Here is a 19,021-nt window from a genome sequence, read left to right on the forward strand (position 1 = left end):
CACCCGACTGCTCTTCCAAAGGTCCAGAGTTCAAATCCCAGCAACCACATGGTGGCTCACAACCATCCGTAACGAGATCTGGTGCCCTCTTCTGGAGTGTCTGAAGACAGCTACAGTGTGCTTACATGTAATAAATAAATAAATCTTAAAAAAAAAAAAAGAATATACTGTATGAAAAGGACTTAATTTTCAATTAAAGAAAAAAAAAAACAAAAAACTGAAAGTGAAAAGGAATTGTGTTATATTCATATGGCTTAGAAGCTAAAGATAGGCACAGATATGCTAAGCTACACTTGTATAACAGAATGTGCTGGTAGGAGGACAGTGAGACACACCTGAACAGTCCCAATTGAAGTCTCAATCTGACTGAGAGCATGCAGTTTCTTCTTCATGCTGGTCAGGATTGCAGACCGAGGCGGGGTGACTGACATGGCTTGTGGTCTGCTGATAAGGAGGTCTTCATGCTGCCACTATTCAAAGAAAAAGAAGAATATAGACCCAGTAGAATAAAACTTCGGATAAATAAGGAAAGAGCCACATGAGGTGAGACTGGGAGAAGACAGAAAATTGAGTTGCAATAAAGGGGCAATTAGTTGGGGAGAATAAAAGAAATATCACGTCTAACTGACAACTTCCCTGACATGGAAGATAGCTGTTAAACTTCACAGATCACTAATATATGGCATTCAAATAGGAATTCTTAAGACATCTGGTAAGTACATTTGGTGCACCTACTCCCAAAAACTGACCTTTCTAAGTCAAGTGGAAAAAAACTTGTAATCCCAGTACTTGTGAGCTGGAGAAAAGAGGACTAACACCTTCCAGGTCAGTTTGAGCTTCATTTCAAACAACAACAATCCCTTATTTGGTGATGTGTGTGTGAGGACCTCTAGATAAGAAGATGCAATGAACTTGTATTGGGGTCTAGCATGTAGACTAGATAGAGACTGAAAGAAATAATGGCACAGAAAAACTCTGACACACTATTAAAACATTTTTCTTTTAATGTTATGAGGGTCATTGGGACTACAACTTCTGTAGGAGCTAGGGTAGTTTAGTGATGTGCCTGACATAACGTGTATAAATCATAATTTCTAGCACCAGTTAAATAATCCAGTACTTATATATTATGCTTGAAATTTTAAAGTGTGCCCATATTTAAACAAGTTTTCCTCAATATTAACTCTCACTTTTAAATGTCTGGTGTTTGTTTTTCATTAACTATTCTTACTACTATTTTAGACAAGGTTTTAGACCAAGTCTCATGGAGCCCAGCTGATCTTAACCCTGCCATATAGCAGAGGATAAGCTTGAACTTCTGATCCTTCAGCCACACAAGTGTACAACCCAGTTCAGTTTGTGCACTGTTGGGTGTCCTGGGCCTTGAGCATGCATTACCAAATATAAGTAAGCTACATCCTCAGCCCCAACGCTGATCATTTGTATGGGAATAAAATCCAAAATGTTTAGCATTTCAAAGAAAGAAGTCATAAAGCATTACCCCAATCCATAGACAATGTGCAAGAAGCAGGACTATTAATACACAACCAATGTGATTCAGGGTGAATATACTTCTCTTCCTAACTTATGAAGTAGGAAAATAGCTAGCAATGATGAACCTGCCAATAGATCCTCTGAAACATAGTTCCTTCTGATCACTGACAAAAGTAAAACAAAATAACCATGCCTATGCCAAAACAGACTCAAGAAAACTGGCATTCTTTTGATAAATATCAAAGCCAACATTTATAAAAGAATAAATAAAAGAAAGCCATTCCTAAGCTACAACGTTCCATTACAACATTCTTACCATCTTCACAGATTGTTGCCTAACCCTCACAAGTCATCCTCCATAAGGGATACCGCCCTCAACCTACAGGCAGGGTACCAGAACTAGGTATGGTTGCAATACACACCTATCTTATCCCAAAGCCTGTGCTTTGACAAAAGAGGTTTCTTCTAAACACACTTTTCAAAATAAAGGCAGATTTACTTAGACCCAAAGCTATGCACTGTATTTTTAGAGCATCTGTGAAACCTATTTAGAGATAAATTTAATTACAAACTAAACAATACAGGATGCAGACCTACCTACACCATGAATAAATACAACCATTATAAACTACATTCACAAACAATACTCACTGTTCATTAATACATAAATATATAAAATGCTTATCATGCAGTCTTGCTGAAAAGAAAGTCAAAGGACATTAAACATGAAACCAACTCCATTCCACTGAAAACAAGAAGCAAAAACAAAAAAACAAAACAAAACAAAAGTAATTGCAAAGAAAATACAAAACCCTTGAAAGTGTTTACTTTGGTTTGGCACAACTGAGGTAGTTTACATATTTTCTCTATACTGTCATACATGAACTGTGTAAGGAAAATTACACAGCAAATTGCTTACCTGGAACATGGCAATGTGCAGTTGCACCCGCTGCAGGCTTGTCTTACAGGAAGAAATGCTGGTTTCCAGCCTGCGCACCAGGTCATGCTTCTTCCATGCTGTATCATAGGAGCTGGCTAACACCGTAGCTCTGTTCATTACCAACTGTGAGAATTTCCCTACCTGGATATTGTGCTCCACAGCTTTCTTACACAGATCATCTACAGAAACTTTGCTTTCAGCACCAAAGTCCTTTGCCTCTACCTGAGCAATGATGTCAACACCCAGGGCACTGATAAAGCTACACAATGTGAGTCCGAGGGCTTGGTTTGGGAGTCCTATCAAGAGCTGTCTTACAAAGTCAGCTGTAAAGGCCTTGATAGGCTTGGCCATTTGGTCTTCACTAAAGCAAGAATTTCTAAAAAGGGTTTTCACATTGACAATCTGAACAGGTCCATTCACAGTATTCTGATCTTCAAGTGAACTTGATCCTAAAAAAATAGAAAGAAAATGAAAATTATCTTAAAATGGGTCCTGAAGAAATAAGATCATCTAAGAAACATCAGAATTCACAAGTGCACAGTTAAATGAAGCATCCTCCAAGTGATCCTTCTATAGTACTATGAAGGAAACCTAAGCCGGAATGCTAGTATTACCTGACAATGTTTTAGAAAAGGTACCACAGAGCCTGAAGAACTCCTTAATTGTCTGTAGTCTTTTTAAAAAGAAAATCTCTTCTAGCACCTGCCGGTGATTGTCATCATCAAAAAAATTGACCTGGGTACTCCTGGCTTCCCGAATAATGTCAATCTTCCGCCAAGCAACAGGAATTTCCATCTTGTTTAACTATGCAAATGGAAAAAGGAATGCTCACTTTCCTCTGTTCACATTCAATGACTATTGCACTTATACCTTTCATAAAACAAAGTTAATGTTTACCTTCTCAACTAATAAGCCAAAAGCAGTTTCAACTTGGGCAAACATGCCATCAAATGCTACCAAAAGCATCTGGCCAGCTGACATTTTTGGTGTTTCATCAACTGAACCATTTCTTGGTTGGATTAATTCACCATATTGAGCATGTAGCATTCTAGAGAAAAAGAAACTGGTGTTAAGACCCTCACCTGAAGGAGAGTTTGTTTGGAGAATACAAAAGTCTGAGTCTTAGAGACATCTATGCAAAGTCTATAGAAACATGCTACCATTATGCTAACTTCTATGAGAGAATGGTATTAGCGACAATTCTATCATGAAATCAATGAGTCCAGCTCAGTTTTGGTTATGTGTAATACCTATTTATGTGATTTCAGTTTTATGTAAACGTGAAGGACATTTTAGAAATTACTATATAATATATAAGAACATCAAGAATAACCTAATAACCTAATTCCAAAATGTAGATCTATAAAACTGTCAGGTGCGGTGGTGCTATAGCAATGTAATTGGAACCAACTTTAGTCAGTAATGGAAGTACCTGCCATTTGTAGTATATACAGTTTTGAATTATGTACACTTCAAAACTTAAAATAATAAAAATATTGTGTGATTTAGAGCATGTCAGATGACAACTTTCATCAATGGCAAGGCATGAAGCCATACGCCTCTGACCCCAGCAATGGAAAGCTGAGACAGGGGAATTAGGCAATCAGAGTTCTAGCCTCAATGAGAGACTCTTATAATTAAAAAAAAGGGGGGTGGGGGGCAGAGCAAGAGAGGAAAACACTTGACATCAACTTCTGATGGACATACATGAGCACATGAACCTGCACCCACATCTACACATCAAGAGGAGGTCTGAAATTCAGTAAATCATACACAGCTTTAACCTACCTTGTAACCGTTCCTTGAAGTGATGACACTGCTATTACATAACTAGTTTAAGCCACATTTAGCTGGTGCATGTCTACATTACTAGTTACACTCTTACACAACTACAGCTAAAAAGGAAAAAGCAGCTAAAAGCAGCACTGATGTCAGGAAGGAATTATTGCTACCTTTTTGTTGAAGGAACAACAAAAGTTTATATGCATATTGTGTTTCCTGAATTATTTAAGAAAAAAAATCTACTTCAAAATAACTAAGGGAAGGCTGTTAAAATGGCACAATGGCTAAAGCAGTTACTATCAGAGTATGCAAGCCCGATGACACGAGTTCAATCCACAACCCTAATATAGGTGGACACAAGGACTCCACAAAGCAATTCTCTGGCCTCTGTATGTGCACACCAGCATGTACACCCTCCACAGCAACATGTAACAAAATTAACAAGGAACAGAACATAAACCAGAATGAGCTTGTGCAGATGACTTCCCACGTGGAAACAAGTCCTTCTCTCCATCCCTCCTCTCTACTTGCAATTTTCCATGTGAAGAAACCAGGAAGGCAGTATTTCTGTCCCCTTAGTTATGTTTTCTGCAGTAAACTTATATACCAGAATGACAAAGGAAATGATCCTGAGTTTCTAAGGGCTCAGCATAGCTATAATGTATGTCTGCAGAGCTAAGTTTCCAAAGTCAAATTGCTTCTCAGGATTAAAGAATACAATGGCCGGGCAGTGGTGGCACAGGCCTTTAATCCCAGCACTTGGGAGACAGAGGCAGGCGGATTTCTGAGTTCGAGGCTAACCTGGTCTACAGAATGAGTTCCAGGACAGCCAGGGCTATACAGAGAAACCCTGTCTCCAAAAACCAATAAACAAACAAACAAACAAGAATACAATGTTTAAAATCTCCCAAACATAACTATAAACTAAATTAAAATTGTTTGGCTGAAGTGGGGTATACATTTAATCAGCCAAGTTAACCACCTCATATACTTTCATGGCTTTAAAAAATACAATGAGAGCTGACAAGAGAGCTCAATGGGTAAAGATACTTGTCACAGAAGCCTTACAACCTGAGTTGGATTCCAAGTGTTCATATAAAGATGGAAGCATAGCTGGGCATGGTGGCGCACGCCGTTAATCCCAGCACTCAGGAGGCAGAGGCAGGCGGATTTCTGAGTTGGAGGCCAGCCTGGTCTACAAAGTGAGTGTTCCAGGACAGCCAGGGCTATACAGAAAAACCCTGTTTGGGGGGGGGGGGGAATGGAAGCACAGAACTGACTATAAAGCTGTTATCTGACTTCCGCATATGCACGGTGATAAGTGATTTCAGTCTCCCCCATCAAGTGTGCACACTCTCCCCCCCCCCATATACACACATTGAACTTTATGTACACACAGGTAGCCATGGCAACAATAGGGTAGTTGTGTGTACAACAAAGAGCTGCATAGGCTACTAGAGGGCACAGACACTCAAAGAGTGTTACTAGTTACTAGTGAAATACAAGCACATTCCATGACTTTCCCACTGCCCATCTCATGACACTGTTACTGTGAAGAAAGCATGCACTAAGGTCAGACTAAAGATGAGCTTGCACAGGACTGTAGACAATCTGTAGTAAAACTGATCATAAAGTAATGGACTTGTGTCATTGTTTTTATATCATAAACATTCATCAGTAATCAGATTTGTCCCAAAAATTAAAAATAAAGTTAATTAGGTTAGAACTCAGAATCTTATTACCTGATTATCTCCTAATTCCTACCACCTCTCTTTTTGTGAAAGAGGATGGCTCAAATGAACCATGTTCTTCCCTTAGTCTCCAAAGCCTTGGTATTTCAGGCATGTGAAACAAAAACAGCAATAGTGATTGCTGATTTGCCATCTCTTTTTTGCTGAAACAGAACATAGCTGGTTGGTTAACACATTTACCTGGCAACATCAATATAATGAGCATGAGTTTCTTCTTCAAGTCCCATGGCTGTGTTTCGCAAGTAGGCTTGAAGCGACTCAACCAGAGTCTGCAGAGGAACTCCATCAGTAGTCTGCTCGATCAGACTGTCTAGTTCATGGAGCATACTTTCTAAGGTGCACTCCCCCTTCATTAAACATCTAAGTGCTTCTGGGAATATGATTTGCCGGAAATTTGAATTTAATTCCTACAAAAAGAATAATATATATTTTAATGCTTTTGCTAAGTATTATACATTTCATAATGCAGTCCCAGAACTGAAACCCCAATCATGCAGGGCATGGTGGCACAAGCCTGTAATGGTGGCTCTCAGGAAGCAGAGCCTGAGGGAGTCCTTCAAGTTTGAGGGTTGCCATAAATTTGATAGTAGCCTATACCACACGGCAAATTCCACCTTAGTCAAGGCTACAAAAAGAGATGCTGTGTCCAAAAAGCCCAAAATGTAAAAACAAAACTAGGCTGGGTGTGATGGTACACCTTTAATCTTAGCCCTTGGGACTAGGAGGCAGAAGCAGGAATTAGAGGCTAGCATGGACCACATGGTGAGATCTAGGCACCAGCTAGAGCTGCATAATAAGACCCTATCTGAGACAGACAGAGTCAGAGACAGAGAAAGAACAAACCACACAAACAACAACAACAAAAAACCCAACCTACACAAAGCCACACTCTGATCCTTAGATTTTTATTTTTATTATTTCATGTGTATGAGTATTTTGCTTTGTGTGTGTATGCACTACAGTAGTGGAGAGCTTAAGCTATACCGCTTTGGCTCACTGAACATGAACATACACATGCACACATACCAGTTATTTTAAAATGTCTTAGCTATCTCAAAGGCTAGGCACTCCTAAACCTTCCCATGCTAACAAAGGTCCAATGGGCCAGTGGCCACTTTCCCAAATTCTTACATGGCTCATTAGCATTATCTCCTGTCCCACCGCTTCATGGCAATCTTTCTTCCTCCTCCTCGCCCCCCTCCCCGAGCATCCTAACCCACACAACTCCAGGGTCCTGCTCCATCTCTCTTTGCCCAGTTATTAGCCATTGGCACCTTTTTTGATTGATCAAAACCCAATTAGGGACAAGGACCTTTAGTATTTAGACACACAGATTCCCAAGTGAATCAAAACATTTAAACCAATCTCCAACAGGAAGAAGCCATAGAGAGATGTCAGTCCAACTCCCTGGGTTTGGGTGTCTGGTTATGGTTATATTATAAATTATAGATTGGTTGTCATTTTTAGGACTAACTTGGAAATGGTCATAATTTTGAACAGAAAAGAAACAGATGGGATAGATTACTAAATTTTATTCTTGAACAAAATATTGTATAGCCATAATCTTATTGGTATAAATCTGTCTATTGATACAAAATTTTAAATTAAAATTATTACTCTTAGATATTCATTGTGCCCCATGACACTCATTCAAGAATACAAGGTTTTGACCCAGTCTTTCTAATAGCTGCTATTACAAACTATTTAAGAGGATTAAGTAACACAAGGGCCAGATAGTAAACTATCTGGTTAGATTCTAATTTAATTATAATAAAATGCTTTCAATTTACTCAAATAAAAATGGCTAAGAGTATCTAAGGTTTAACAGTTCAAATATATCTTACGTAGTCTTCAAAAACATCAGAAATCCACAAAATATGACATTTAATATGCTTTCATTATTAAAGGTCATTTGACATGTCTGCTCCTGACAGCTTCCTATTCTCCTTCAAAGAAAAATTGTACATCTTTACCTCCAGGCAATATTGCTTATCAAGGTAAGGTAAGGTAAGCCACATGGCAAAAACTGCTCTATCCATCTACAGACAAAAAAAAAAATACTGCTCATGAAAGCACACATAATGCGAGAGAGTTGACAGTTTAGTTCTGCCAAGACAGAACAAACTAGCCCTTTATAGTTCCTGCTCCATATCAAAGTCTCTCAGATGGTTCAGGGCCAGAAGGCTAACGACAGATGCTGCAACATTATAAGGACTAGGGGCTGTCCAGGTAGTCAGCTGTCTCTACAACTGTTTTAGAAGCTATGTTTAGTGCTTCTTAAATACTCAGGTAATATTTAATTTGTTCTTAGATTTCTGATGGGGTTGAAGACTAGTTATAGTCTCATAAACTTAGGTTGTTTAGCATCGAGAGATGTGATACAGAGTTGAAAACATGGTTTTGAAATGGCTAAAAATCAAAACATAATTCAGGTATAGAATCATAAACTCTTTAAATTAGGAATGATGGTAGAGTACTTTATGTAACTGACAAACATGATAGACTGGATATTAACTGTGTATCATACACCCTTATGATTTACATAATTGGTATGCTATATTCAATTTATGTCTGAGAGAAGAGTTTTGGGTGTTTTTCCTAATTTGGACAGATATTAATTAGAACCAATTAGAGATTGGTTCTAATGCTTTGATTCAATCAGGAATCTGTGTATCCAAATGTTAAAGGTCCTTTGTCCCGAACTGGTTTATGATGAATCAATAAAGATGCCAGCAGCCACTAGGACTCAGGGAGGAAAAAGGTCACCACAAAGCCATGGGGTGCAGATGGACATAGGAGCTACAGGAGATAAGACCAATAAGTCATGTAAGAATTCAGGCAAGTGGCCACTGGCACTTCCCCAACTGGGTCTAGGGTAGCAGGAAAAGGTTTAGGAGTGCCCAGCCTTTGAGGTAGCCAAGACATTTTAAAATTAACTGGGGTATGTGTGTGTATGTGTGTGTGTGTGTGGGGGGGGGGGTCTGTCTTGTCATTGCAGATCCAAAGATAGCTCCTGGGTGGGTGCACATGTACAATGCGAAGGGATCCAAAGTGGTGTAGCCTAAACTCACTGCTACACTATATACATGCTGGTGCCTGAGGAGATGAACCTTCTTCATGTGAGTGCTGAGAATTGAACCAGGTCTTTTGCAACAAGTGCTCATATCAAGTAAGCCAACTGTCTAGCCCCGATCCTTATTTTACATAACTGCTTGAGCAACAGTCAACAGTCAAATTAATTACAAACCTCATACCAATCCCTGCTTTATGCACACACATGTATCCATAGCAACATTTTAAATAATTGCTTAAGTAACATTGAACAGTCAAACTGCTCTTAACCTAAGCAAGACTGTTTAATATCTAACCTTGACCTAAAAAACTTGGGGCCAAAAAGTGGGAACCCCCATTGCCTGATAATCTGTTTTGCTGCTGGGTTGTTTGTTGTTTTAAGACTTGAGTCTCTCAGCTGAGGATGACCTTGAACTTTCTGATCTTCCTGGCTCTACTGCCCGAATACCAGTGTTACAGGCTTGTGACACTACTCTTGACTATGTGTCTCTCAGGATCAAACTTAGGGCTTCATGCATGCTAACCAAGCACTTTACGAACTGAACTCTATTCCCAAGCAAACTTCAAAGTGCTCACCTGCAGAGATGTATACACTCCATTGGCTAAATGAACAGCCTCAGATGCTTCCACTGGGTTGGGAATATCTAAGTCCTGGGGTACCAGGTGGCACTGCTTCAGTAACTGCACCAAGCAGGTGACATTTCCACTCATACTACACAGCTCCTCTAGAAACCAGGCTCCATCTCTGGATGTCAGGTCAACCAGCTGCTCTCCAGCACTTGAAGCTGCACCTTCCATCATAAGGTTACGCCTATGTGGACAATGAAAACAAATTTGACTGAGTGCATATAGACTAGAGAAGACTTCAAATCTCAAAGAAAGTGACAAACACTGGCCAAGTATAACAGTGTTTTAAATCTGAGATTAAAATAAAACATATGAATACAGTAAGATCATCTAGTATGAAGCACTAGCTCACCTTGTAAGAGTACAAAGGGCAGAAATAATGACACTTGCTAGACTCAGAGAACCTTCTTCTCCATTCTCATGAAGAAAAACTTTAATGCAACGCTCAATTTCTTTCAACTGATCTTCACAAACTGGCACAGTGACAGCTTCTTGTTTCAAACGTTCCACTTGTCTAATAAGTCTGGTGTTTATGTCTGCTGCATACCGCTGAAGGGTCATTTCAGTAGCAGTAATGAACTGACACACTGTTGGAGGTGGCTGAGGAGCATACTGCATTTCATACCTATAAAAATAAAGCAGGTGCTTGCTTATATTAATACACCCCTGCATATAAATAACATTCACACTGCAAAATGAGAAAATTGCATTCTAGTCTCAAAAAAGTCTCAAGAAAGTCAAAAAGTCTCAAGAACACAAGCTATTTCATAAGATAGCTTATTGAGTGATACAATGACTTAATAACTTCCTTGAACAATCCTACCATGTGAGCATTTTCATCTACTAATTAGGAGAAACGGTTTATCTTGCAAGAGAAACCCTGAATGAGCTCACATTAATATCCTCTTTCTCCCTCTGCAGTAATGCAGGAATGGAGTCCATAACGTTGCAAACGTAGATATTCCACAAATCTAGCACTGGATCATACCCAAGCCCTGAGGAGTTTGAGTCAGGAAGAGACTGGCTTCAAACTTGCAATAAGCACCCTCTTATGCACCAAGATATCTGGTGGTGATAGCACAATACTGTAATCTCAGCTACTTGGAAAGGTGACATAGGACAGACTTTCTCAAAAGCATTAAAAAACAAATGACCCCCTGTATTCGAAAGTGATTGTGAGCTGCAGGTGCCCTGGTCATTGATATGGCAGGGAGAGGATTCGGAAAGCCTTTCCCCGTGTTTGGAGGATCCACACTCGTCCTTGCCAAACCCTGGTGCTTTCCCACATTGTATAAAAAAAAAAAAAAAAAAAAAAAAAAAAAAAACCCACCAGGTACTTCATTGAAATTTCATCTGTTAACCATTTTTTCAGAAAAATAAAATACAAATGCAACTGTGCTGGCTCGTTTTGTCTACTTGACACAAACCTCAACATATTTGGGAAGAATTTTAACTGAGAAAATGCCCCCACCAGATTGCCTACCTGGTAAAGATGTCTGGAGAGTGTTTTCTTGATAAATGATTAATGTGGGAAAGCACAGCCCATGGGCAGGTGGATGAGTTGTATGAAAAAGCAGGCTGAGCAAGCAAGGGAGGAAGACTACTTACTACATAGTTTCTGCATCAGGTTCTGCCTCTAGGCTTCCTGCCTTGAGTTCCTCCCCTCAGTTTCCTTCATGCTGGACTATACATGGTAAGATACAAAAATAAACTACTTCCTCCTCAAGTTGCTTTGGTTATGGTCTTTCTCACAGCAACTGAAAGAAGCTCTAACTAATAAGACAGCAACTTACAACACAACCCTGCTTCCCTCAGAGTTAAATGTAGGGAATAAGATGCCTTCAACTTACTTCCTATAGAGTTCTTGACAGCGCTCTACTGTGGTGTTGCAGATGAGCTCTTCCATCCAGGCCTTCCACTGTTCAATTCGATGTTTCTGAAATATGGCTTTTGGATACTGCAGAGCAACCGTTGCATAGTGATGCAGCTGTTCCAGACAGCCACGGAGCACAGAACGCCTCTGCTGCAGCAGAGCGCCAACTTCCCCCTCTAGCTGCTCACACTGGCTGATGAGGTGTGCTTGCCCAGCATTCTGTAGAAAGGCTGTTGCTGGTACATAGCTTGGGGGACCTAAAGACAGTCACAATGAAACCACTTCAAGTCAGTAATCATTGATAGCAGACTCAATTTTAAGACTCAAAAATTAGACTCCCATCCTCTCAAACATACAATGACAGAATGCACATGCTCACATACCAAGGTCCATTTGTGTGCTTATCTCTTGAAGCAAACTTGCAAGCTGAGTTGCTTCTAAGTTATTGAATGCAGCCTGATAATGTGTTATCCACTGTTCAAACTCATTCAGCTTTACTTGGATTGCTTCCTGAACAGCTCTTTGCTGGGTCTGTAGTTGAGTATGCTCCGAATACCTAATCAGGAAACCAAAGTCAAAGGTCATTTGCAGCTTTTTCTTCTATCTAGTTAAGGCATGACACTGTAAATATTTAGATTAGTTAGCTCCTTTTAAATCTCAAGGACACTGTTCAAATGTCTCCTTGCTTTGGTTTGTTCCAACTTGCAATTTCCTTAACTATGCTCACATTTTAAATAAGCACTAACTGAATCTGAGATTTCTTGAAGGAAAATCGCTGGATCTTTATAGACTAAAAGCCTCTAGTAATGGTAGACACACATATTCGATAACTTGTTACCTTCTGTGTGTTATATGCTTTTAAAGGGTTTATTTACTTATTACTTTTATGTCTATGTATGACTACATGAAGTTTATGTGCAGGGGCCCAGGGAAGGGAGAGGACTAGAGCACCTGAGATTGGATTTATAGGTGGGAAATGCCATGTGGGTGTTGGGAACTGAACCCAGGTCCTCAGCAAGATCAGTCAGTGCTGGTAACTGCTAAGACATCTCTCTGGTTCCTGTATGCTTTTTTTTTTTTTTTTTTTTTGGGGGGGGGGGGGTTCAAGACAGGGTTTCTCTGTGTAGCCCTGGCTGTCCTGGAACTCACTTTGTAGACCAGGCTGGCCTTGAACTCAGAAATCTGCCTGCCTCTGCCTCCCGCATGCTTTATTTTTAAAGTCAAGAAAGCAGGTAACTGCCACTGTCCAAATGAATAAAGGACTCATCACACACAAGCAGAGAGAAAACCAAGCCCTAGGTTTTCTAAATCTAAGGGTTCTAATTACTCACTATATATAGAGTTCCATCCAATAATTTGTCACAGAATTAACTACAATAAAGTAAAAAATATAAGTAAACAGCTGAGTATCTGCACTTTGAATTCATGGCCATTAACAGAATTCATACTAAGTTGATGAAAATTCGCTGGGCAGTGGTGGTGCATGCCTTTAACCCCAGCACTTGGGAGGCAGAAGCAGGCAAATTTCTGAGTTCAAGGCCAGCCTGTTCTACAGAATGAGTTCCAGGACAGACAGGGCTATACAGAGAAATCCTGTCTTGGGGGAGGGAGAATAAATTAAAAAAAAAAAAAAAAAAGTTGCTAAAAATTCTATTTCAAGCTGACAGTGTTTACACGAATACAAAATTTCTCTGTAACACCATTATGTCCAGAAGCACAAATCAATTATTATTTTCAACCTGTGTTGCAGAGTACGAGATGGATGGTCCACTCCTTCAGCTCCTTCTAGAAATTCTATTTCTTCCAGCAGTTTGCCCTGCAGTTTTTCCACATCTGTGAGCTGCTCCTGCAGGCTTAGGTATTCATCTAAGCTGCTGTCCAGCTTGGGAAGCACAGCCAGCATCTCATCCCGGTTCTTAAACCAGTTCACCTGGAGGAGGTTGTGATCAGGAACAGTGAGTACAGGAACATCTGGGTGTGCTGCTTTACCTAAAATCCAAACTAAGATATTGCTTTGTTGTTCTACCTTTGATAATCAATACATTCACATTTACATTGCCATTAAGTGAACAGATCACGGGCCACAGAAAATAAGCCTGAGATCTCTGACTACTGAACAGGAAAAAGGGTTATTCAGTTATTTGCACTAGACACTTGCTATGTTCATTGGAATAGCTCTAAGGAGTGTGAATGCGTCTGTGTGGGAGGACAGTCTAATAGAGATGACAAGGAGTCCTCACACCCAGAAAAGCCCAAACATACTCAACCCTTAAGTACATCTGCTATGTTAAAAAGCGGACAGTGAGTGACATAACATCTTTGGGCTTCACCTTAATCTCAGCAACTCTGGAAGAAAAGAGGCTGCGGGTAATCTCACGTTCCATCTCTCGCTTACTCTGCTTGCTCTCAGCCTGCTGGCCACCTCCACCATAGACAGCACCTGCAAACCCAGCCTCACCACCAGCTGTCCAGTCCACCAGGGGGTCATACACAAAAGCCTCCAAGAGTGTCAGCAGAGTCTCTCGGCCTCGCCGCATGATGTGGAGAACCTATTTTTAGAAGTGTTTTTCAATAAACTCAACACAAGTTTCCATATGAAAATGTTTTATGACTTCCTCCCATGGATTTTGCTCATTATACAGTTACACTACAGGACAAAAGAGGAAAGGCATACCTGCTCACAGGAAAGCCTAAAAACACCTTCTACTCCAGTTACACCCAGTGCTGTTTCAATGTTTTGTGTCATTCGAAAAGGCACTTTCTCGGGAACTCTAAGGCTTTTACCTTAAAAAGACAAATCATTTTACTTTTGCCCTTAACACCAAAATAACCTGACCTTCAAATAAATGGAGAAGCCCATTTCATCTTACCTTTTTCAAAGCAAACATTGTAATCTATGTGAACTACTTCTCCAGTTGTCATATCTATGAGGACATTATCCAGATGTCTGTCTCCAAGACCAATTATGTAGCCAACCATAGACATGACAGCGGTGGATCTCGCATAGGACTAAAGGGAAGGAAGCAGGTAAACATTAGGGGCCGATCTTCCTCCAAAAGACACTGGATGATCTGAGGTCAATACAACTCTATAATCCTACTTCCCTTGTTCTAAAATAAGCCAATAATCACAAAGCACTCCTTAAGACTGCTGCACATGGCTACCCAGGATAGTCATATAATAAAAGGAGCATTTAACACTGGGATCTAAGGAATACGATGAAAGCTTGGGAGAGGGGTTGTTGCTGCTAAAGACTTAGTTCAATTTTTAATTATGTGTCTATGTGTGGACATGTGCACATTGGTGCAGTCCAGAAAGTCATTACAAAAGGCACCGAATCCCCCAGAGCCAGAGTAACACCCAGATATGGGTGATGGTACCAAATTTGGGTCCTCTGAAAGAGCAGTACATACTCTAAGCCCTCTCCCTCACAAGCCCCAGAAATAATGTGGGTAGTTTTTGTTGTGTTTTGGTTTGGTTTGTTTTGCAGTAGACAGCCATGTAGACCAGGCTGCCCTTTAATAGATATCTGCCTGCCTCTGATTCCTGAGTGTTGGGGTTTTTGACCAGCCCAGAAGACTAGGTTTTAAAATAAAGGTCTTTTCATATTTACTTTTTAATTCCATCCATCATCCCCACAACCCTTCCCTTACAATCACTGGCACATTTTTTATAACTCTCAAGTATCATTCAAGCACAGGAATCAACTACAAAGTCTGGAAAGAGAAAGACTACAAAAACTAACAAAGAGAATCTGATCAAAGCCAGGGTAGCATTGGTGACACCTAACCCCCCACATGCTGCATACCTGTGTGACTCTCCACCACTCGTCAGGAGTGGTGCAAGATGACCAGAGTTCCTTGGCCAGGAGATTTGGGGGTGTGGCCTCCATTAACTCCTCCAACACTGCCTTCATCACGTGGAGGGGCCAATCCCTCCGTGACACATCCAGGCTAAGGCCAACTGTTTTCAAAGCAGGACCAATTTTACTATAGTAAAGTTCACTAGGACGAGGTACAATGCTGGGATTCTGAGGAGTTTGGTAGGAATCTTGGGCCTTAAAAAAATTTTTTTAAAAGAAAAGATTAGTTTTACTTAAGGAAAGACAAAAACTACAGAGTACTTTTTAAAACTTATTTTTCATAGTGTTTTCCACCTAACTGTCTACATTTTATATTTAAAAACAAAAGAAAATCAAAAGTCGATTCTTCTGTACTATTTATCTTCTCTTTCTTGTGATTGAGTTTGTTTAAAGATTGGACTCTTGAGTTTTCTTGAGGTCCAACATAAAATCCAATCTATATTTTTTATAACACAATTCACTTTTAAAGGCATAATCTACCAGTGCATATTTTGATTCTTCCCTGATGTCCCTGACAACGTTGAGACAGCTCCTCCAGCTCTCTAACTTATTCTTTGATAACTGGACTATAGACCTGTGCTTGCTTTTGAAACTTAGCTTCCCAGGCTGAAGGTACAGGAAGGCTTAGCATTTGGGGAGCCATGGAATTAGATTCCACCACAAAAATACATAAAAAGAGAAGAAAAGCATGCTTCTTTTCAAGCTCCACCAGCTTGAAGTAACTGCCTGCAGTGTACTAGATCTGGGCCTCCTCCTCAGTTCTGCAGCTTCACATATAAATTTCACAGGTAGGTGACTAAATGAATTTCAAATTAAAATTTTTAGCCTGAATCAAATTGTAAAATTCACAGGTAGGTACAAAAAAGGATACTGTACTGATCAAGTAAGTCAATGTTCTTATTCAAATACTGAATATTACATCTGGATTTTAACACATTTTATTATTTACAAGTTTAACTCAAAAGCTCTTTTTTTTTGTTTTGTTTTGTGTTTTGGTTTTGGACAGGGTTTCTCTGTGCAGTCCTGGCTGTCCTGGAACTCACTCTGTAGCCCAGGCTGGCCTCGAACTCAGAAATCTGCCTGCCTCTGCCTCCCGAGTGCTGGGATTAAAGACGTGTGCCACTACGCCCGGCTAACTCAAAAGCTCTTAAGAGCATTTAAGATAGGAAATATCAAATTGCTGAGCTATTAGGAACTACATATGTTTTAAAACTACTTTTCAATAAAGTCGTGAGTAGTTTCCTCACCAGCACTTACTAAGGGCATCAACTCTGCCTACTCTAACCCATCAGATGCATGTACACACGTTTAACTTCACAGAGTCACTAACAATGCCCTGACACACACTTGTTCATGCTTAGTCCAGTAAGGACACGGATGCACTTGAGTTTTACCAAACCTTTTGTGCTTGTAAGGCAGCTTCCCGTTGTTGCCATCGTTTGTAAAGACCAAACAATGGTGTGGCTCCATCCACCCACTGGATCAGCCCTGATCTCGTTCCCAGTGGTGTTACAGAATAGTGCCGTGCATGGAAGCGGGGTGTTTCCTGCCGGTTAATTGTAGCAAACATAGTATTCACAATAGACAAAAACTGCATGATTCTCTCATCCAGATGCAAATCTTCTAGTCCTATGAATACAAAATCAAAATTACCAGGGACTATACTACTTCTTAAATTTTCAGTTAGCAATGAACACAGTAAAGCAGACGTAAGAACAATAGTAAGTTGAATTTAATGGTATTAGAACCAGTTATTAACACTGAGTTGTACTTGCAAGGTGCAGAGGGAGAAACACTGTGACATGCAGCCAACTAATCATTCAAAATCACATAGGTCACAAGAAATACAGAACTCATCAACAGCAGTCTTATCCTAATGTGCATGCACACTCACATGGACACACATGGGCACACACATGCACATATCAGTAACAGTCAGTCACACACTTGTCTTAAAAAATACAACTTAGGTTTAGCTCTACCTTTGAAAAGATAAGGATAGCTCTTCCCATCTGATCCAAGAAAGAGGAGTTTCTTGGGCTTGGTTTTAGTTGGTAAGATGGTGATAGTTCCACCCACACTGTGAATTGTCACAGTATCTCTGGCTGAGACTTCTCCAGGAAGTGCAATTTCAGTGTTAGTCATGGCAGCCAACCAAGGACTGATCTCATCAAGTCGCAAGATGTAGCTTGCTCGTTTCTGCGCTCTCTGTTGCAAACTCAGCATTATCTATGTTCACAAGGTAAAAAAAGAAGTCTGCATTCTGGTGTAGCATATTTTCTTCTCACTGTACTTGGCATAAAGATAAACCCAAACACCCCCATATATACCTGCTGTTTTAGTCTCTATGTCTGATTTGATGCTAGGGATGAGGACCACGCTTGAAGTAAGGAGTGCTGTGCTAATATGTTGTACATGATTACTTTGTTAAAACAACAATCAAGAGGAGCAATGGGAGAAATTCCCACAGAGGGTCTCTATGAAGCTGCGGGCTATGCCTCAGCAATCTATCAGTTTTGCCATAGTAGAACAGCAGAGACTACCTTGGGACACCACCTGCTAAGTTACTAATACAAAGTTATAAGCAAAAATACAGCTCTATCATGAATTTATAAGAGGCTGTACAAACTAAACAGCACAGACAACACTGTACCAGACAATATTTTAACAAAAGTAACAGTTTAAAGATGACCACCTGACATATGGAAAAAACAAACTAACAAACACGAGAACCACTGCTAATAACCACAGGGAGCAATGAATGTATCAAACACAGATCAATCCCTGGGGAACAAACAATAAAGCAAAGCTCTACCCCTGTTTATAGTAATGTATATCTGGATTAACAACCTAATATATAAACTTTCAAAGCAATTTTCAGTAAGTTGTTTAAAAAAATTAAACAAACTAGAAAATCTCCCATTAATCAGGAGAAAATAACAAATAAACTAGCATGTTCACATAAAGAGACTATGTTTAGTTAAACATGGAGCAGGGATGGAAAATCTGGAGATTTAGGAATGGAAGAGTGCTTCATCTAACATACAAGGCCCCTTAGTTTTGACAGCCAATGCTATCAACATACAACAACAAACTATAATTAAAAAAAAAAAAAAAAAGATTTATTTCCATTTTATGTACATTGGTGTTTTGCCTGCCTGTATGTCGCTGTGAGGATGTCAGGACCCCCCGGAACTAGAATTATAGACAGCTGTGAGCTGTCATTTGGGTGAAAGCTACCAGTGCTCTTAACCAATGAGCCATCTCTATAGCCTAAACTACAATCTTAAAAACTTTTCTCAATGATTTATTTCATATACATCTCCTCCAGGTTTTTAACTAATAAAAACAAGTAAGAATCTGGTCTTGAACCTCAAAAACCTGGCCCTACCTAATAAGCTGATTGGGCATAAGAAATACCATAGTAAGGTGGATATGGTGGCATATACCTTTAATCCCAGCACTTGGGAAGAAGAGGTAGGTGGTTCTCGTTAAGTTTGAGGCTAGCCTGATCTACAGAGGGAGTTCCAGGACAGCTAGGGCTACACAGAGAAACCTTGTAAAAACAAACATATTTTTAAATTAGTTTTCTTGTCTAGTATTTCAGGATTTTTTTCTTT

General features: G+C 39.8%; 1 protein-coding gene and 1 non-coding gene across 3 annotated transcripts in view; one reads left to right on the plus strand and one right to left on the minus strand.

Moving 5' to 3' along the window:
* The window catches only part of Smg1 (SMG1 nonsense mediated mRNA decay associated PI3K related kinase), a 107,129-nt gene that overhangs the window by 12,318 nt on the left and 75,790 nt on the right, over positions 1-19,021 (minus strand). For both annotated transcript variants that reach the window (XM_021167438.1, XM_021167439.1), the window contains 16 exons: positions 17,384-17,630; positions 16,801-17,030; positions 15,348-15,596; positions 14,410-14,548; positions 14,214-14,323; positions 13,870-14,088; positions 13,279-13,469; positions 11,923-12,095; positions 11,517-11,796; positions 10,019-10,291; positions 9,616-9,850; positions 6,148-6,374; positions 3,332-3,482; positions 3,049-3,238; positions 2,414-2,883; positions 336-470 (listed from right to left, as the gene is read on the minus strand). In XM_021167438.1, coding sequence (XP_021023097.1) covers positions 336-470; positions 2,414-2,883; positions 3,049-3,238; positions 3,332-3,482; positions 6,148-6,374; positions 9,616-9,850; positions 10,019-10,291; positions 11,517-11,796; positions 11,923-12,095; positions 13,279-13,469; positions 13,870-14,088; positions 14,214-14,323; positions 14,410-14,548; positions 15,348-15,596; positions 16,801-17,030; positions 17,384-17,630 — 3,519 coding nt within the window. The remainder of the gene's footprint in view (positions 1-335; positions 471-2,413; positions 2,884-3,048; positions 3,239-3,331; positions 3,483-6,147; positions 6,375-9,615; positions 9,851-10,018; positions 10,292-11,516; positions 11,797-11,922; positions 12,096-13,278; positions 13,470-13,869; positions 14,089-14,213; positions 14,324-14,409; positions 14,549-15,347; positions 15,597-16,800; positions 17,031-17,383; positions 17,631-19,021) is intronic.
* LOC115031579 lies at positions 10,822-10,953 on the plus strand. The gene has a single exon (XR_003837259.1). It is a non-coding gene; the product is annotated as a small nucleolar RNA SNORA71 (small nucleolar RNA).

The sequence above is a fragment of the Mus caroli genome, chromosome 7 (genome assembly GCF_900094665.2).
Source record: "Mus caroli chromosome 7, CAROLI_EIJ_v1.1, whole genome shotgun sequence".
Taxonomy (NCBI): Eukaryota; Metazoa; Chordata; class Mammalia; order Rodentia; family Muridae; genus Mus; species Mus caroli.